The sequence below is a fragment of the Parastagonospora nodorum genome, assembly GCF_000146915.1.
Source record: "Parastagonospora nodorum SN15 chromosome Unknown scaffold_6, whole genome shotgun sequence".
Classification (NCBI taxonomy): domain Eukaryota; kingdom Fungi; phylum Ascomycota; class Dothideomycetes; order Pleosporales; family Phaeosphaeriaceae; genus Parastagonospora; species Parastagonospora nodorum.
Window position 1 is genome coordinate 117,449 of NW_001884554.1, and position 19,083 is coordinate 136,531.

General features: G+C 51.3%; 11 protein-coding genes across 11 annotated transcripts; 4 read left to right on the plus strand and 7 right to left on the minus strand.

Moving 5' to 3' along the window:
- Positions 1–231: 231 nt before the first annotated feature.
- Positions 232–1,905, plus strand: SNOG_04143 (hypothetical protein; the record flags this gene model as incomplete). The annotated part of the gene is made up of 2 exons (XM_001794516.1): positions 232–1,008; positions 1,270–1,905. 2 exons carry the CDS (start codon positions 232–234, stop codon positions 1,903–1,905), a joined length of 1,413 nt encoding a protein of 470 aa, XP_001794568.1.
- Positions 1,906–1,997: 92 nt separating this feature from the next.
- Positions 1,998–2,951, minus strand: SNOG_04144 (hypothetical protein; the record flags this gene model as incomplete). The annotated part of the gene is made up of 1 exon (XM_001794517.1): positions 1,998–2,951. One exon carries the CDS (start codon positions 2,949–2,951, stop codon positions 1,998–2,000), a length of 954 nt encoding a protein of 317 aa, XP_001794569.1.
- A 373-nt stretch (positions 2,952–3,324) lies between these two features.
- SNOG_04145 (hypothetical protein) lies at positions 3,325–4,371 on the plus strand (the record flags this gene model as incomplete). The annotated part of the gene is made up of 3 exons (XM_001794518.1): positions 3,325–3,358; positions 3,454–3,719; positions 3,772–4,371. The coding sequence occupies 3 exons, from the start codon at positions 3,325–3,327 to the stop codon at positions 4,369–4,371; spliced, it is 900 nt and encodes a 299-aa protein (XP_001794570.1).
- A 235-nt stretch (positions 4,372–4,606) lies between these two features.
- SNOG_04146 (hypothetical protein) lies at positions 4,607–7,614 on the minus strand (the record flags this gene model as incomplete). Its single annotated transcript, XM_001794519.1, has 8 exons — positions 4,607–5,651; positions 5,700–5,821; positions 5,867–5,917; positions 5,964–6,473; positions 6,600–7,338; positions 7,388–7,442; positions 7,493–7,520; positions 7,567–7,614. The coding sequence occupies 8 exons, from the start codon at positions 7,612–7,614 to the stop codon at positions 4,607–4,609; spliced, it is 2,598 nt and encodes an 865-aa protein (XP_001794571.1).
- A 960-nt stretch (positions 7,615–8,574) lies between these two features.
- Positions 8,575–9,646, minus strand: SNOG_04147 (hypothetical protein; the record flags this gene model as incomplete). The annotated part of the gene is made up of 3 exons (XM_001794520.1): positions 8,575–9,235; positions 9,289–9,437; positions 9,575–9,646. The coding sequence occupies 3 exons, from the start codon at positions 9,644–9,646 to the stop codon at positions 8,575–8,577; spliced, it is 882 nt and encodes a 293-aa protein (XP_001794572.1).
- Positions 9,647–10,068: 422 nt separating this feature from the next.
- On the minus strand, positions 10,069–11,640 carry SNOG_04148 (hypothetical protein; the record flags this gene model as incomplete). The annotated part of the gene is made up of 5 exons (XM_001794521.1): positions 10,069–10,574; positions 10,629–11,133; positions 11,182–11,308; positions 11,360–11,391; positions 11,455–11,640. 5 exons carry the CDS (start codon positions 11,638–11,640, stop codon positions 10,069–10,071), a joined length of 1,356 nt encoding a protein of 451 aa, XP_001794573.1.
- Positions 10,246–10,764, plus strand: SNOG_20037 (hypothetical protein; the record flags this gene model as incomplete). Its single annotated transcript, XM_001794522.1, has 2 exons — positions 10,246–10,629; positions 10,699–10,764. 2 exons carry the CDS (start codon positions 10,246–10,248, stop codon positions 10,762–10,764), a joined length of 450 nt encoding a protein of 149 aa, XP_001794574.1.
- A 271-nt stretch (positions 11,641–11,911) lies between the features above and the next one.
- Positions 11,912–13,665, minus strand: SNOG_04149 (hypothetical protein; the record flags this gene model as incomplete). The annotated part of the gene is made up of 4 exons (XM_001794523.1): positions 11,912–12,118; positions 12,167–12,285; positions 12,335–13,324; positions 13,371–13,665. The coding sequence occupies 4 exons, from the start codon at positions 13,663–13,665 to the stop codon at positions 11,912–11,914; spliced, it is 1,611 nt and encodes a 536-aa protein (XP_001794575.1).
- Positions 13,666–14,123: 458 nt separating this feature from the next.
- On the minus strand, positions 14,124–15,548 carry SNOG_04150 (hypothetical protein; the record flags this gene model as incomplete). Its single annotated transcript, XM_001794524.1, has 1 exon — positions 14,124–15,548. The coding sequence occupies one exon, from the start codon at positions 15,546–15,548 to the stop codon at positions 14,124–14,126; it is 1,425 nt and encodes a 474-aa protein (XP_001794576.1).
- A 294-nt stretch (positions 15,549–15,842) lies between these two features.
- SNOG_04151 (hypothetical protein) lies at positions 15,843–17,115 on the minus strand (the record flags this gene model as incomplete). The annotated part of the gene is made up of 2 exons (XM_001794525.1): positions 15,843–16,922; positions 16,972–17,115. The coding sequence occupies 2 exons, from the start codon at positions 17,113–17,115 to the stop codon at positions 15,843–15,845; spliced, it is 1,224 nt and encodes a 407-aa protein (XP_001794577.1).
- Positions 17,116–17,398: 283 nt separating this feature from the next.
- Positions 17,399–18,846, plus strand: SNOG_04152 (hypothetical protein; the record flags this gene model as incomplete). Its single annotated transcript, XM_001794526.1, has 6 exons — positions 17,399–17,495; positions 17,564–17,705; positions 17,754–18,010; positions 18,194–18,630; positions 18,680–18,764; positions 18,818–18,846. 6 exons carry the CDS (start codon positions 17,399–17,401, stop codon positions 18,844–18,846), a joined length of 1,047 nt encoding a protein of 348 aa, XP_001794578.1.
- Between the last annotated feature and the right edge of the window lie 237 nt (positions 18,847–19,083).

The following is a 19,083-nucleotide window of genomic DNA, read 5'->3' on the forward strand; positions in this document are numbered from 1 at the left end:
CCCACTTTGCGGGTCAGGTGTTTTCACTTGGAATTACGTCTGTTCTTTCCGTCCTTTTCTGGAAGCGCGGCTGCCTAAACAAAATTACTTTCGTTTGTTGTTTGTGTACAAGCCCGTGCTCCTTCTGCTCGTGTTTTTCCATACATACACCACTCTCCACTTGCTTCCCATCAAGAACCATCCTGTATCTTGCGCGACTCAACCATGTCATCCGGATCATCAACCTCGACTATGGACACGCCGCCAGATGCGCCAGCAATGTCTTCTGCACCGCTACAACCCGCGACGTCGTCTGCAGCAGTCAAGACCCACGACGACTGCATTGCGACATCACCTTCAACACCACTAACCAAGCCGGAGCAGCAGCAGCTGACGCCGTCTGACTGTCGCACGCTGAAAAAGATACTGGACGACGCTAACGGTTCTCCACCAGCACTATCACCCGCCAAGAAACAACAGGACGGGAGACTGCTCAGTGTTGCCGCCTCCGAGAACGGAGGCAGTGATGGCGGCAACGAAGATGAAGTTCAGTACAGCAAGACGCAGTACGGATACGGCGATGAGCTGGAGGCGGGGTATGAGGACGAAGATGACAGCATGGAGCTGAGTGACGGAGACCTCAACGGCCATGATGCGGAAGGAAGCGATGATGATGGCGACACGATTGAGGATATTATGAACACACCGGGCACGACTGCTCCTCCTGCTCGGCCACAGCACCTCGATGGCATCTATCAGCACGAATCTCCTACCTGCGACGATGCGGAGATCCGAGTGCAGCGCGCTGCAATTGAGGAGGCCGTGAAGAAAGAGCGAGTCAATCAGGAGCATGAGGAGGCATTTGATGTTCCATATGATTCTGACTACCTGGACGTGGCGTCTATCAAGAGGCAGGATGTTTCACTCAATCTCTTTGTTGATTCGTTGTTCCAGACAGCGCAGATTGCCCAGGTTCAAAGTGGCCTCAGCAGGATCGAAGAAGATGATGAGACAGAGTTTGAGCTAGATGTAAGTGCTTTTCGATCCTCGCCACTGACAATTCACTTTACTAACCCGTGGCAGCGTCTGAATGCCAACGAACGCCGGATATCCCGCCGGTTCGCTCCAGCACCCATCTCTCGCCGGGCCTCAGAGGAGTCACTTCCCTTGTCTTCTTTCCAAGCCACACCCAGTTCCCGACCGACTGTGGTAGCTACACCAAGCGGACATCACCTCGCCTTCACACCTACCTCTACGATCCCCACCACGTCGTTCGCTAAAACCTTGAAGGACTTCAAGAAGTACTCAGGCAAAGAGAATTCACCGTCTAAGAGCCGGCGCAATGCCTCGCTGCCGGAAGAGATTGCTGAGCTTGCCAAAGAAGCCAATGAAGAAGAGGATCTTGAGAAGTACCGCGAGATCGATCTCGCGCCCATGGAACCCATCATGGAGAGCAAGAATGCAGGTGATCTGATCACGTTTGGAACCTCTGCAACTTCGAGCATCCTCACACCACCGATCGACGTCATCTCCCCTACACGGGTTGCACAGCGGACTGCTTCTGTTGATCAGACTAGTGCAGTTCAGAATCTCTTGCTAGCGAAGTCTCCCATAGACAGCGAATATGTTGACAAGTCCAAAACTACCAACGTCGAAACACAAGCACCACCATCCGAAGCCGTTGCTGCTCTTCCTTCGTTGCCCGCGGAACAGCCCAAAGAAGATAAAGCAGATCCAAAAGATGCGGATGCGACGCATGGCTCAGAAGGCAGACAGGTCTCGCTTTTCCATGAACCCCCGACTTTCGTCAAGGTCGTGGCTTTGCTGCCCGAGACTATGTTCTGGGTAACAGTTGCCCCCGTCGTGAAGTACAGCAGCATGGCCTACGAAGCTATGGTGTCTCAATTCACGAAGTTGGAGTTGTGAGATCATTCAATGTCGGAATGGGATAGTAGATAGATGGTCTCAGTTGTTATTTAACAACACTATGTATTGAGACTATATCCCACCTTTACTTCTCACACACTTCCCCCCTCCACAGCATCCAACCTCAAATAACTTGGCCCCGGCAAATCCTCACTAATATCCCCCCACGCACTCCAATGCTTCCACACCAACTTCTGCTGCTCAATCTCATCCGCAATCGCAATCGCCATGTCCGCCACACTAATCCCCGTCAGTCTCCCCTCAAATATGTCCTTCCCCACCTGCTGCTCTCCCTCCAACACCATGTCATCCACACTAATCTTATACTGTCCCGTCCTCTTTCCCGGCCGATACAACGCACTCGGACTCACAAACCCCCATCTGAAACTCGTATTCCCATCAAACATCATAAACGCCGTCCGCCCCGCCTTGATGAAATCACTCGCCTGATCCTTCTCCCTAATCTGCTTCTCGTACTCCGCAATCACCCTGCCATCCTCCTCGCTCTGCCTGCCCTCTCTCTCCGCAATCCTCGCCTCGCGGTATCGTCGTAATGCCGTGCCCATTATACCCAGCCGCTCCTCCATGTACGCAATGTGCGCGAGCGACGTCGATATGGCGCGCCGGTACGCGACGAAGAAATCCGGGTGGTCGACGCAGGAGTCTTGAGTTCCAGGGATGTGCAGGCTGCCTGCGCCGCCGACGAAGAGGAAGTAGGACGCGGGGGATTGTTTGTAGGCGAGGATTAGTTTGCGGGTTGTTTCGAGGAAGGGCTGGTAGAGGAGGGCCATGGGGCCTTCTGTGTGAGGGCCGAACATCGAAACCAAGATATCCAGTCCTTGGAAAGATTCCGCAAGTTGGGAAATCGATACGGCGTCGATGTCCACGGGGCGCGGGATGTAGCGCGCGTGTTTTCCTAGAGCTTGAGGGTTGCGCGATATCCCAACGACTGTATGTCCGCGCTTCAGCAGCTCGACGCTGAGGTAGGACCCGCCGAAGCCTGCGGGTCCGATTATACCGACTGTGAGTGGCTTCGATGCTGTCATGATGCTTGAAGAGATGGGGTGTATTCAGAATGTGTGTTGTGTCAAAGGCAAGAGCTCAGGCAGGCTTTGGGTAATCACGACATGCTTCAACATCTAAATCCACTCCCGAACAACCATCTAGGCTAAACATGCAATTCGTTTTACTGCAGTATGCAAGTCCCATAGTGAGTTGGGGTATGCTTCGGGGTAGTGAGGGGAAGCTATGTGGGGCTGCATGCAGGGACGGCGGGGACTAGTGTGCAGGGCAGGTACACAATACTGGAGCGTAGTTGGTGATGTCGATGCAATGAAGCTCTGAAAGAAGTGAATATAGCATGGCGGACAACTATGCTTTCATCGGTGAGTGCCTTATTCTGAGTGTTTCGTTGTCAAGATGCTGATGGTTGCAAAGGCCTTGGGGCCATGGGGTATGCAATGGCATCGAACATTCGCAAGAAAATACCAAAGCAATCGATATTATACATAAACGATATCAATGCATCGGCATGCGAGAGATTTAAAGTAGAGTATAGCTCTTTTGGCCAAGTAGAGATCGTATCGACTGCGCGGGAAGCAGCTGAGAACGCGAAGGTGCTGATAAGTATCGTGCCAGGAGGCAAAGATGTCAAGACAGTGTATTTGGATGAGAAGACTGGTGTGATTGCAGCGAGGAAAGATGAAGGTAGATTGATGCTAGAATGCAGTACAATCGACGTTGAAAGCACAAAAGAAGTTGGAAGAAAATTGAAGGAAGAGGGATTAGGCACATACATTGACGCACCAGTATCCGTACGTCCAACTTCCACCAACATTGCTATTCCCTCAACTAACAAACACACAGGGTGGCGTCCCAGCCGCCGAAGCCGGCACCCTCTCCATGCTCATCGGCGCCCCTCCCCCGGATCCCACATCACTCCTCCCAAGCACCCTCTCCCTCCTCGGCACGCCCTCGAAATTCTTCTACCTACACACCCTTGGTGCCGGCCTCACCGCCAAAATCTCAAACAACTACCTCTCGGGCACAATCCTGCTCGCCACCGCCGAAGCCCTCGCCATCGGTGTCAAGCACGGCCTCGACCCCGCCGCCCTGTACTCCGTCATCAAGAACTCGACGGGCCAGAGTTGGATGTGCGACCACGTCCTGCCGATCCCCAATGTACAGACGGAGTACTGGGTGCCGAGTAATAGCGGGTACAAACCGGGCTTCAAGACGCAGATGATGCTCAAGGATCTGGGGCTGGGGATTGAGGGCGCGAGACAGGTGGGTGTGGAGCCGAGTATGGCTGTTGCGGCGATGAAGGTGTGGGAGAAGGCAGCGGAGGATGAGAGATGCAGGGATAGAGATGGGAGTAGTATTTATTTGCATGTTGGTGGAATGTTGCCGGAGGGGTATGAGGATAAAGGGAAAAAGAGGGAGGATGGGACTTGGGAGTTTGAATGATGCTTGTGTGGCTTGTTGAAAAGATTAAATATAGTAGTACGTTTGGGTACATGTTACAAGGCGCCGGACTCCCATGTCCAAACAGCGTCGCTAAATGCTCGTTCTTAATCGTGAACCAAGTTTTTTTCTTCATGATGTTGATGTTGATGCGCGCAGAATAGTACTGCCGTCATCCCCTTCCCCATAGATCTTGCAACTGTTGAAGCGACAAGGTTGAAGAAGAGGATTGTAACCGTCATGAGTCATCGTTTTCCGGCCCGTCATGATCCGTCAAGTCGTCGCTCATTATGTGTAGGATTTGTGAAAAGGTGCGACTTCTCCATCGGCCCATTCCTTCCATGAGGTCTGCACAGTGCAGCAGCGTTCTGCGTGCTGCCAAGTAGCCGCCTTCAAGGGCGATACCGGTGATGCTGAAAGGTCCGCCATTGCAGATGAATTGGACAATCAATGAAGCTTCCCCGAATCCGCTCGGTGGTTGGGCGTTGTTTATGAGTCCAAGCTGACCGATGGAAATCCAATCTACTATATCCAGAAGTTCGATACAGTTGTCGTTGATCCCGCAAGCCATCGAAGGTGGCAATGTGAAGATGTACAGGCCCAGCACGAGCGCTGCATGAAATAATGCAACTACACTGTGCGGATTAACAATATCAGAGACTTTCCGGTCGAACAAAAGTTTGTAGATATGCGCAGCGTGCAACACAGATCGTCTTGCTGACGGAGTTTGCGACCAGGCTGAGATATCTTCGAGCGCATTGACCGCAGGTTCAGGGCCCGCACGACCAGCAGCTAACTCAAAGTATCGCATGTTGGCACCGAGGATCATACATGACGCATGCCAAAGAACAGCAGAGTTCAAGTCGGCAGTGCGTAGCGCATCGATGGATGAAGACGAGAGATTGACCAAAAGCGGAAGTATATCGCGGCTACGAGGATCCTCAGCGTAGATCCTCCACGGCTCTAGCTGCTTCTGCGGCCCGGTAGCACTAGCCAAGCGATCATTCGACTCGTATATGCGGAGTAACAAAAGTGTGAGCAAACTTCGAAAGCTTGGTGCGTCGAGCTTCAGCCCTGGTGTTGGGTGGAATGATGGCGTGATTCGGTTCGATTGTATCCTCGTGCCACGCTGCACTAGTTGGAACCATTTCTGTGCCGAGTTTACGTGATATAGGCTGTAGTCAGATGGCGGTAGTATCTGAACCGATTCTGGTCGGATCATGGGGGCTGTCGAAAGGTAGCCTGCCCACCAGCAGTCGGCTTCGATGAGGCCAAAGATAATCCTGGGACGTATCAGAGCACTATTTGCATAAGACAACTTGGCGACTCACCGCTTGGCACATTCGACTTTTGACCACGCCCTCCATTTTGATTCAAGATCTACAACCTCATCGAGAAGTGAGTCCAGATTCGCGCCTTCATTTGCGGAAAAGAGCCCTTGTTGTTGCGCATGCTGATACTGTTAGCTGACGTCTTTCGCTGAACATGGCAGTCATACCGAAATCAATTCCGAGTACAACCTCTCCGCTTGCGCAATCCGACTCTTCCGCTACCCATGATTAGCTGTGGATCGCTTCTCTGAATTTGCTACATACCCCTGTTATTGAAGCCAGATTCAGTGCCAAAAGACTAGTGGCGATAACTCGCATCTGTCTGTGTGGCGGTTGCTCGCTTCCAGATAGTGACTGCAGTTCTGTGAGGGCCATTTGCAGAACAGCTGGAAATGTCCTCGTAACAAATTTGGCAGCTCCAGCTGTGCCAAGAATGCTCAGCCCGATGAGGCACATGCATAGCATCAATGGCCGTGGCGCATTCTTCGCCGAGAAAGTCGGTATGTGGATGATAGGAAGGGTCGGATGGAAGTAATAGAGGTACATCTCGAGAGCGATATCCAGGATCTCAGCTGGCGGAAACTGAATACCATCCACACTCGGACTCCCTGCAGCGTCACCGCTAGAAGATGCAGTATCGCCATATGATTCCGATCGTGCGGGCGCATTGTTCAGAGCATTTTGCAGCAAGCCTCTGCACTCTTCGTCCAATCCCCATCTCGAATTCTTCCGCTCTCGTTCGCTTATAGGAGTTTCAGTTTGTCCAAAGGGTATCTCCGAAAGTATGTTGCTGCAATCACATGCTATTAAACCCTGCCACAGATCTTGCATTAACCGGCAAGACTTCCGATACCGCGATGGCCAACAACTTTGTACTCTTTGAAATCTTTCCCTTGGTACTCGGCTGGCTATCGAAACACTGCTGCCGGACGGACTGGCCTGGTTCTCAGGTAGGCCTCGAAAAGCATCATGCTCGAAAAACCCATCGACGGCCATATGCGTTCCATGTGGCGTTTGAATATCGTTCTCTAGCGGAAACAACCATGTTTGCAATGCATCTGCTGGCGTGCGATTTGGAATTGGATTGTTGCTTTGCACTAGTTCAAAAGCCCATTGGTCCAGGCTCGAAACGTGCCCAGCGGGCGAAAACTGAAGACCATCAATTGCTGGATCAATGGGCGGACCCATGTCATGCGGGTGGCGGTTCATCATCTGCGCGTTTTCGGCACGTCCAATGATTAATGGTGATGGTGACCGCCAGGGAGTATCTCCTGAGGGCTCTAGATGCTGTGCTGCGTTGATGAGTGCTTCTATCCGGTCTTCTCCGGGTGACGGCGGATGCCTTCCCATTGAAGGTCTTGCGTGCGATGGGGGCGACAAATGACTGAATTGGCTTTCGCCATTCATCTGTGGTAGTTGCTGCGATTCTCTTCTGGCTGACATGGGCGACATGGCTGGGTGTTCTCGGATTTGAGGTGTCCCGGCTGTATTTTGACCGGTCCGGTCTCGTGGTGCAGCAGGATTGGCAGTATCTCTGTCGTCGCCAAATTGTTGATCCTGTTGGTTTGGTCCTTCGTTACTCTTCATGCGATTCAACGCGTTCTGCGCATGGCCCTTGCAGTGGCGGAACAGGACATCACTGCAGATGATGTTGGCAGCGAACTTTCTCGGGATTTTCTAGATCTCACCTTCTGGAGAAGTGCTTCTTGCAAGTTGGGCATTCGTACGGTCGCTCACGTGTGTCTACTGTGATTTAGTCGCGATCATGAGCTTGAGTGTCGCGACAAGCGTACGTGACCTCTCGTGTCTTTTAACGTGCTCCTGCCTATCGTCAGTGTTAGTTCTTATGGTCAGCAGACTGTCTTACCAGCTTGGTGAACGTCCGTTCGCACATGCTGCATTGTTTGAGCGCCATGGCGAGCCTTTATCGCGAGCAGTATCCCACAGTGTCGCGTCAGACCGCGAGCATCGATATCGCTTCGTCGCAAGGAGTCGTAGAGAGAACTGGCGACCGGATGGTGCTGTCCGGTGTGTCTGCAGTCTTGTTCGCGGCCAAGCGAGCGGGGGATGATGATGGCGCACGACCTGACTCGTTCGGGCACTATAGGCCAGGGTCCCTTCTCTCTACACTCAAACCTTCATCTACCCACAGCATATAAGCCTGCAGTGTTGCCCTTACAGATTGCGGCGTCTGCATATCTACCCGTTTTGGATCGACAGCTGATCGTCGCATTGCCCAGCACCGCTGCTTGAGGCGATCCCAGGAGATTCGACTGGATGCCGCACAGCAGACATGTCACTGCCCTTGACGACGTCTCGGTCAGTTGGATAGTCTCACTGCCCCTCCGAGGAGAAACGGACCTGATGACTATCGTTTTGTAGCGATAGGCCGACGCCTTCTTCTATTTCTCCCAAGGTTCTCGAAGGCTGCAGCCAACCTCAACCCCGGATTACAATGCATGTGGGACCCGGGGCTTGCGCTAGTGGGGCATTGCCAACTCTCTGTATCAAATTCGCTATACGAGTGCCCTCATTCGCTATTCGTTAATTGGACTTTTATGTAACGGTGCTCAATTCGAATTGATATTCCATATGATTCTGCTTGAGATGTTACTATGATAAGCTTACCATAGCCATTCTCGGTCAATGAGTCGGAGGTAGATGACGATTCGGACCTTTCACAACTTTTTTCTTGCTTACGCTGTGCTTACGGTAGCACGGGCATATCACGGTCCCTATAGTGAACATCGGATCGTGATCACTGGCGAAACCTGCTCAACTCATCGGACCAAGTTATGTTCATTTCACAAGCCGTGTTTGTCCTCGGCTATTAGAGCCTCCAAAACTTTCGACACCCGGATTACAATATGCTCATCTACGCTTTTCGAGGAGGGCTTAGGAAGTCTAGCACTGCTGAATACACCACCAACAAAACTCCACCACCAGGTCCAAACCTCAGAATCTTGGCCACATAACCTTTGTACAGTGCTCTGAAGCCTTCTTCCTTCGCTACAACTAGCAAGCTCGGCCATGCCCACGCATACTTTTGCTTCACGCCAGCGACTTTGGCAACGCTCTGTATCCGACTCTTCACTACGTCAAGCGGCGTATTGAACGTGGTCCCGACCACACCACCAACAAATCCTGCGGCTAGGTCGTTCATAGTCTTTTGTCGTACAGGGTTTGGAGTACTTGACGGTACAGGTAGCTGGGCGCGGACTTGGAAGATGCAGCCGAAATAGCCTGCATTCCACACGATGTGCCTCCACAACGTGGCTTCGAAACCATTGTACAATGCTAGAGGACCTTCATGACGCACCACTTTGACCAGGCAGTCTAAGAGCCCGTTGTACCTCGAAGCAGAAGTCTTGTCCTGCAGGCGTATCTTGAGAAGTTCGAACGGGACAACTACAAGCGACTCTGTAGCGCCTGCACTTGCACCAGTCAGAACGGCAAGAGGCTGGGTGAGTGTTGGCATTGAGAAGCTGCGTTGGTAGAAGTTTGTGAAAGAGTCATTCGCGGAGAACTTGATGGCTCTGTTTCATATCAGCAAAACAGATGCAATCACTGGGCCGTGAGGGAGACTTACCGCTTGGGCACTTCCATGAGAATCGGAGCAGTAATGCCTCGATACAACCGCGATATACCTTCTTGTCGAATGATCTTGCGAAAGCAATCCAATACGCCAGTGTATCCCTCCGTACCTGCTGCCTTGCCATGTTGAAGTTGAATCCGCGTCTTCACAACATCAAGCGGGTACCTTTCTACACTCTCAGTACGCAGTCACTCACTGTACCACTTTGCAAAACTCACATCACCAATATCTGCACTCAATCAGCCAAACCCTCAGCACAACAACACCACCAAATTCATACCTCACTTATCCCCGCGACTGCACCCGCTCCAAACTGATACCTAAAAGGCACGCTCTCTACACTCTTCGCCATTCTTTCCTTCTTCGTGTCAAACAACATTGCTTGACGCGTCCCATACCCATATTGCCCACATTTAGCCTCCCCACTAGTTCCCGAGGCCTAACATATCTTACGCGAGCAAAACGTGCTGGCCCATATTGTCTGCCACACGGCTTGGCGCGGTGTTTTGGGCGCCCGGGATGTGTTTGTGGGGTGCATGGTGTTGCATGTGGGGTCAGCGGCGATCACTTTAGAGGGGCTGAATCGGGTGTGGGACGCCTGCATTGGGATGTGGGGCGAGTGGAAAAGGGATAGCGGGGCTTTTGTACGATGCACAGTGGGATGGTCGGATGGATTGTGAGAAAAGCGGCAAAGAGTTGCATAATGGTGATGGTGAGGATAATTTGATTTGTTTAATGTATATCATAGGTACTATAGTTTTACTGTGTAGTTGGTTAAGCAACAGTTTTCCGCTCCCTCATTTCACTAATCTCGCCCTCGTCATAGCCCAACAACTCCCTCAACACCTCATCCGTATGCTCGCCCAATAAAGGCGGCGGACTTCTAATCTTCGGCTCAACTCTCGAGTACTTGACCGGATGGTTGATCAGCTTCACTTTCCCACATGCAGGATGATCTACCTCCTCAATCATGTTGCGCGCAAGCACGTGTTCGTGATTAATCGTGCCCTGGATGTCATTGACAGCCGCATACGGCATGCCGCTGCCCTCGAAAATCTCAAGCCATTCTTGTGTCGTGCGCGTTTGGAGTTCTGCTTCAACCATTGCGTCAAGGACTTCGCGATGCTTGACGCGCAGAGCATTCGTGATGAAACGCTCGTCTGTGATCCATTCTGGCTTGCCGAGTTTGCGACAGAGTATGCCGTAGAGTTTGTCGTTGCAGCCGCCCACGGCAATGTTGGTATTTTTGGTTTTGTAGGCGCGATATGGCACCACAGTTGCTTTAATGATATCAGCGTCATTTTTGCATACCCAAATAACAAGTGTCAACTTACCGTGAGCTGTGCCCCATCGTCCACTATCTTTCTTCCCAGTGACTAGACATCCACTAGCAATGTTCGCTAGACCTGCTACTTGACAATCACTCAAGCTCGCGTCGATCCACTGGCCAAGTCCAGTATCTCTTCTTGAGTACAATGCAGCTAAGACGCCGATGGCTGTGTACATTCCAGTCGAGATGTCAGTTACCGCAACACCTACTTTGACTGGCGGTCTATCTCTTTCGCCAGTGATGTGCATCAACCCCATCTCAGCTTCGACCATCACATCGTACCCGGCTCGGTCGCTGTATGGACCTGTTTGACCATAGCCCGTGACTGAGGCATATATGAGCGATGGGTTTATCTTCGACATAGTCGCATAGTCCAGCTGATATTTTGCTAACGATCCAGGTAAGTAATTCTCAACAAGAACGTCGCATTTCTGCGCTAGTTTGTGGAGGATTTCGATGCCCGTTGGGTTGTTGAAAGACAAGCCGAGCGACTTCTTGTTGCGGTTTACCTATCACATATTAGCAAGAAAGTAGGCAAGTGTTTTGAGCATCCTTACTGAAAGGTAGTAAGCGCTTTCTCCCGGAAACGAGCGCTCCACGCCATCAGTGTAGGCCAAGTCTGGTGGTCCCCAAGCTCTCGTATCGTCACCTCTGGTGGGATGTTCAATTTTAATGATCTCGGCACTGCATATCTTATTAGCAGCTACACGAAATTGATATGGTGAATATGCATACCCAAGATCACCCAAGATCTGCGTGCATGTAGGCTGGCGCATGATTAGCTTGACTCCTCATTTGATGTATGTACAGCTCAATCTGGAAAGACCTACCCCTGCAAGCACCCTTGTCATGTCCAGGACTCTTATTCCGGCCAGTGGAAGCTTTTCATTCACCTCCCTCGTCTTTCCTTCTTTCGTTGCGATTCCCCTTGTCCATGATTGGCGTGTGAGTGCGGCCGTTGCGTATCTTGACCGCAGGAACGGCGTTGTCCTTGCTAGAACACCGAAGGAAGACATGTCTCTGTTTGCATTGTGCCATATTTGCGCATCATCATGTTAAGAGGCTTTGTTCAAAACCAAGGATAGAAACCGCCCCACATACCCGCTGTGGGGTCGCTAAGAACATTCATGCACAGACGTTTTTGGACATGGTTTATGAATGGATATCGGTGATCATGAAGAAGAATTGGATATAGTGCGTTCAAAGATTAGACTCGTGAGCCTATTAAGATCATGTGTCCTCCGTTACGATTGTTGAGAAAGACGCCCGACCTCTGTATGCCAAGACTCAATTTGTACCATCTGTGCCGTTCACTTTCGAGTTGAGCTGCTTGATGTCCAAATCTGCAGAGTGCACACCTTCCGTGTCGCTGGTATTGGCACCATGTGAAAATCCACCAAAGTAGTATGGAGCAAGCCTCTTCTTCTCGGCAATCTTGTCGTCTTTAACACGAGCGAGCAGTTCTTGAGCTCGCTTGTTTGCCGAGAAACGATCCTGTACGATGTTAGTACATACCAATGGTGTAGTTGTTGGTAGACTTACTGGGAGAGCTTCCCAGACCTTGTAGTCGGTGCCGTGCTCATCAATGACACCGCAGCCTTTACGAGCGTACTCTGTGAATAGGAAGAGACGACTCGACTCGACCATGATAGTCAATTGATCTAAAACTGTTAGCTACGGATACTCAAGTTCATTTTCGAGGCATCTTACCAGTCAAAATCTTCTCGGGCTGGCTCTCGTGTATCCGCATTCCGTGCTGGTAGCCTTCATGGAAACCGCCATGTGGAGTATGTCCGCCCTCAAAGCTACCACCGCCGGGCCGGAAGTCGTCGCTGCGTCCCAGACCTTTTCCGTAGATACATGCTAGGAACTCGGAAGCTGAGTTGCGGTGGAAGTACGGGAGTCGGAAGGTGTTCGTTGCTACATCCCAACGTGGACCAAACCAGAGGAAGTCTGCCAAAGGCGTCATTGGGTCCCGAGACTTAGCAGTCAAAACAGTGAAGATGGATGGATCGGTATGATCGATGGATGTGCTGTTTTGCGAAGAGAACTTGGTCAAATCGTACTTGTACGGTACGACATTGCCATGCCATGCGACAAGATCGAAAGGACTGTGATCTTGTTGAATTGCGATGAGCTGACCGTTGGTCTTGCTCACAATCTTCCAGTCTACGTGTAGCTCCTCATCGATCGCAGCAACCGGGTAAAGGAAGTCGCGCGGATTAGCTAGACCGTGGCCACCAAGTGGGCCGAGATCTGGCAGTTCCCACATGGAACCCCACACCTCTGTGATGTAACCGCGTGCTTCTTTGACATCCGGCCCCAAGTTCAAGCAAAATCGAACACCACGTTGGATGACACAAATCTCGCCAGGTTGAAGGAAGATCTTGCCCATTTCTGTGACGATATCCAGGTTGCCGAGTTGTGGGCAGATGAGGAAATCTCCATCGGCATTGCAAAAGGCACGTTTTTCCATGCTTGAGTTAATCATGTAAACGTAAAGTGCAAGCCCTTCTCTGATGTTTGGATCACCACTTCCCGCAAGGGTGTGAAGCCCATCTACGAAGTCAATCTTTTCCTCGTCTTTCGGCAAGGGGAAAGGACTCCACTCTGCCTGTTCTGGCAGTGTCGCAACTTTGGGGTTGATAGAGAGGAAGCAGTTTTGGATGTTGGATTTTGATTCGATTGGGACATAGCCATCTGATCTTGTCAGTGGGTTACAGAAACAGAGAGAGAGATGACATACTGTGTGCAGCTGCTGGCCGGCAGCGGTACATGTATGTGCTGAAGTTATGTGCGCGTGGAGCAGCAAATGCGGAATATGTAATGCCTTCGGTGTACAAGCCAAATCGCACTTCTTGAGGATTGTTCTGTGCTACGGGTAGAGTGCCAGGAATGACCTCAGACTGGTGTCGATTACCCCAACCATGCTGGTACTCGTAGGGATCATTTGCGCGCGTAGGCTTCAGTCGCTGGAGATCTGTGAAATGGAAAACCTTCTGAGGATCCGTAACTAATGTGCGCTCCTTGAACTCAGACATGATGGTTATAAGGAAGAAACTTGTTGAAGATTGTGGATGAGTTTGCTAGCAAGCTTCTGTAGAGCTTATATTGAAGCTTCCATGAGCGTGCAAGGACCTGACCATCTGCCGCAACCGAATGGTGTGGACTGTGCGTGATGTGGTGGCGGGGCCAGGTCCTTGGTACGATAATAGCGGGGTTGGAGGAGTGATTGTGAGAGGCCCACATCAAAGCTGGACGTCAGATACGGACCTGGTTAGCGGGACATGATGAATGTGTAGGTGGCCCTGCATGGCCGGCCAGTCTCGCCCAGCATTACGAAAAACCTTATTTTTGGTTTGCGATGATGTAATCATCACCACAGCGTGCACTCCTTTGCGGGTAAGATGTACAGCTTGTTGGGTCACAAGTGGTTGTGGTACCGGTGAAATGGAGACATTGATAATGCCGTGCTGATGTACGAGTGGGACTATGTACATTATCTAGACGCTGCCAATACCTCATCGACCATCAACCCACAGGAGCCAAGATAGTTCTTCGCGTCGCACAAAGAAGCCAACTGTTCACTTGAAATCTTCTCGGTGATCTCGCTCCGTGTTTGTAGAGCCTCTAACAAGCTTGTGTCGTTCTCGATGCTCTCTTTGCAAGCTTCGTAGACCACATCATGCGCTTTTCCTCGGCCTAGATGCGGAGCGAGGCCCATCATCACTGCTTCAGCAACAATAAGCCCGCGCGTAGAGTAAAGGTTGTCCAGCATCTGTTTCGGGTTCACAACAAGCCCGGCCAGTGCAAAGTCAGCCTGATAAAGTGCGCCCACCGCAATGACGAAACTCTCTGGAACCGCAACCCATTCCAAGTGCCATGGTCCCGATGCGCGCTCAAAGTCAGACACCATCCCGTCAAGCACAAGGCCTGCATTAGAGCGCAGAATCTTCGACGCTGCTAGGATCACTTCGCTGGAGATAGGGTTTCTCTTCTGTGGCATAGTCGAAGATGCGCCGCGATGAGGTACGAAGGGTTCTGAAACCTCGGAGAGTTCGTTGGACGACATGATAATGATGTCGAGAGCAATTTTACCCAAGCTTCCTCCGACGAGCGCAAGGAAATTTGTGATTTCTGCTACACCATCGCGCGCGACATGCCATGTGATCGGAGGATCTGTAAGTCCCAGGTCCTTTGCCATCTCTTTGCGAACACGAATACCATCGTCCCCGGAGCCTAGAGAGGCTAGCGAACCTGCAGCGCCTCCGAATTGGACCATCAATGCACGAGGCTTGAGCTCCTCAAGTCTCTCTAGATGTCGTTGGAAGCCAGACAGCCAGATTGCACACTTGTGTCCGAACGTGATTGGAAGCGCATGTTGCAAATGCGTGCGACCAGCCATTGGTGTGTCTCGGTGTTTCCTGGACAGATTCTCCAGATTCTTGATGACAGACCGGAGCGTACGCTCAACAATCTCCAGGCCCTCCTTCATCTGCAGCATACTCGCTAGATCCATAATGTCCTGGGTGGTCGCGCCCCAATGTACATAACGTCCTGCCTCCTCGCCGCACGATGCGGACAGCTGTTGTATCAAAGGGAAAATAGGGTAGCCAACGATTTCTGTCTCTCGTCGCAAACGTTCGAAGTCCAGCTCCAGCTCATTTGCCTTCGTCGTGACCAGTTCCCCAATATGAGATGGGATCACGTTGCATTTTGACTGGGCTCTTGCCAAAGCTGTCTCTGCATCTACGCAGCGATTGACATAAGCCCTGTCGTCGAAGACCTTTCGTATCTCCTCGGTACCAAACAGAGTGCGGAAGATGGCAGAGTCGATAGCACTCACACTTCCAAGGGCGCGACGCTGTTGTTGGACTGGAAAGCGTGGAATGGCACGACGCGGAACACGGCGTAGGAGGAACATGATTAAGCACAAGATGCAGGCAGCTCTCACCAAGAATGACGAAAGCGAGGTTGGAGCATATACAACAGCTGGCCCAGCTTACTAGGCATTGCCGGCTCCGGCATGGTGGAAGTGGCGGGACTTGGTGCGGTGTGTTGCATCGTGTGCATGTGGGGAGCAAAGTCGGGGCACATTCGCATGGACAGTGCACGAAGCTTGGCCCAAGCAGGTTAGGATGAAAGCTAATGAAGCAACGCGTCACTCTCGTGTTTGCTCACACCAGTGTCATAATCACGGCATCCAATACTATTGATTCTACTCGCGGATGAACAACGAAGCCACACCAAGGCCAGTGCTTGCACACATGCTGACGATGCCCATCTCCTTGTCTTGCCGCCGAAGCTCACCGAACAGGGTCGCTGTCTGACGAGCCCCAGTCGCGCCTGTGGGGTGGCCCAGGGCGATTGCACCGCCATTTGGATTGACCTTCTCCTCGTCCAGACCAAGCTCGCGTATGCATGCGATGGTTTGACTCGCGAATGCCTCGTTTAATTCAACGATATCAATGTCTTTGAGTTCCACACCAGCCCACTTCAGCAAAGCTGGTATGGCATAGATTGGAGAGATGCCCATCTCATCCGGCGCACAGCCTCTGACTTGTGTACCCACGAAGCGGCCAAGTGGTTGGAGTCCGCGGTCTTCTGCCCAAAAACGTCGGGCCAGAATAGTGGACGACGCTCCGTCCGAGATCTGACTGGAGTTCCCAGCTGTGCTTTTCCCGTTCTCTCCGAACACCGGCTTCAGCGTTGAGACCTTTTCAAACGTCAATCCGTGCCGAATGCCATCGTCCTTGCTCACTTCATAGCCTGCCGGTTGCCCTGTAGCCTCGTCTATTCTCGGCACTGTTACGGGAGTGATCTCCCAGTCAAAACGACCCTCTTTCTGTGCTCGACTTGCACGGCCATGGCTACGTATAGCATACTCGTCCTGGCTCTTTCGATCTACCTTATATCTTTCTGCTACATTTTCCGAAGTGGTGCCCATAGGCATCAGACAGTCACGGGCATCTTTGACCGTGGATCCCAGAAGAGTGGGCGAAACATCGGTCGGGACTCCGCGAGATCCGTAGTTCCGTGACATGCATTCCACGCCGCCAGCAAGTCCAACATCAATTTGACCGACCATGATAGAGTGCGAGATGTGGGTTATAGCTTGCAGACTGCTGGAGCACTGACGATTGACAGTGTGAAAAGTCGTCGAGTTGGGAAATCCAGCGTGGTTGAGGGCCATTCGACCCGTCTTCGCAAAACCCAGCTCTGCAAGTACGTTTCCGATAAGGACATCGTTTACATCGCTTTTCTGAATTTGCGCTCGCTCTACAGCAGCCTTCATAACCTGTTGATCATTAGCTTGGTGCCCATCTCGTCCTCCAATGCTTCCTTACAGGCATCAAGATATCCTCAGGATGTGCATCTTTGTATCCGCCTTTGAAGCTACGATTGATTGGCGAGCGTACAGCTGAAAGCAAGACAACATCATTTGGGCTCTTTTGCAACACGTTGCGCGCCACCTTGTTGAAAGCTGCCATTCTCGATGAAGATGATCGAATCAAATATCCACGACATTTTCCAGAAGGTATGGCTCCTCACGCGCTATGGTCAAGCACATGCAAGCATTGCCGCTTTGAAGCTACGGTCAGGCCTGCGGCGGGGCTGGCGTAAGGTACTGTACTTGTGTGGGGCGATGCCGGAGCTACCCCTCCACTATGACGGACTTGCTGAGACCGCGCGATGCTCTATGCTAGAGAGCTCAAAATCTTGAAGCAACTTTTTCACAACGACTTTTATCGACAATTTGCAACATACCCAATCATGGCACTCCCAAACAAGTACCAGAATGGCAGTGTCGACTCGACCGTCAAAGGAGTCTACCGAGCTTCGCCAATTAAGCTCATGATTTACGGGAACGGTAGGCGGTAGAATGTATCAAACCCATCAAATCCTGACAGAATGCAGGAACGAGTCAACAACTTTCAGACGTGATCGCGGAGTTAGGCGGAACGAAAGGATTTATCATCACTGGTCGATCGCTGTATGAGAAGACTCCGGTTATCAAGAACATCGAAAAGTCATTGGGTCCTGCCCATGGTGGTACATTCAGCAAAATTGGGCAGCACGCGTACGTTGTGACGAGGCGATTGAGACGAATCCACTGACTTCATCACAGGCCGATTCAAGATATCCGTGAAGCGACAGCACTAATGTCAAAATCTGCCTGCGACGTTTTGATCGCAATAGGAGGCGGCTCCCCCATTGACTCCGCAAAGGCTATCGCGTACAACATTCACCAAGAAACCGGTAAATGGATACCTAGCATTGCTGTACCGACGACATTGAGCGTTGCCGAAACCACACAAAACGCCGGCTTTACCACAGAGGAGAAACATAAGATTGCTGTGAGCGATCCAGAACTTGTGCCTAAGGGTAGGTCTGACATGGACTTCTTGATTATGAAGCTAAAGCAATGCAGCTGTTGTCTACGATGGCGACCTTGCAGTCTACACACCTTTGAACCTATGGACTAGTACCGGGGTATGGTCGATGTTGGCGACCAATCATGATATCCAATACTAACTTCACTACAGATAAGGTCTTTGGATCACGCAGTGGAATTGATGTACCACCCACTCGCTTCTGAAATACCGACGAAGCGCATGTGTCTTGAGGCAATCAAGGACCTGTTCACATATTTGCCACAGTCGAAGGCCAACCCACAAGATGCGGAAGTACGCACGAAACTCTTCCTCGCTTGCTATTCGTCTCTCTTCCCATTCTTGTACACTGGTGGTGTCGGATTGAGTCACAGCATTGGCCACGCAATTGGAGCTACATACAGTATCCCGCACGGCATTACAAGTTGTCTCAGTCTTGCACCGACTGTGCACTTCAAGGCGAGCAACCCGGATGAGGCCAAGCAAATCGCGAGAATCATTCCGTACATTGGCAAGCGGAGTACTGGCAGTGACGAAAAGGACTCGCACATTGTGGGCGATGCAATTGCGGATCTAGTTGAACGGCTTGGCCATAAGACTACTCTGACAGCTGTAAGTTAGGTACCTGCTATCTTCTAAGGAGCCACTGACATGATCCAAGTACGATGTTCCTACCGGCGACGCCGAAGAAGAAGCTATCGCATCTCGTGCGCTGCACAGCAAAGACCACAAGGACTTTGCGAATCGTGAGTACCTGCTGACTGCCGAACGCTGTCATCTTGCTAATACTATTCCACAGTGAAGAAAATCGTGCACGATCTCTACTGAGTTGAATAGAATGACCCGAGAATATAGCAATTTGTATGATAATTACTCAAATGAAACATTTTGTCTGGACGTTGAAAACGTCGATTCTTTCGCACAGCTAGGAATTGATCGCGTCGCGAAACACGTCCTCACGTGAGACATGTGCAAACACCGGGTCGTTGGCGAGGACCGTGGAAAACGTGTCCGATCTCACTTCGGACACAAGCCAATCATATCCCAACCCTCCTGCTTTTCCGA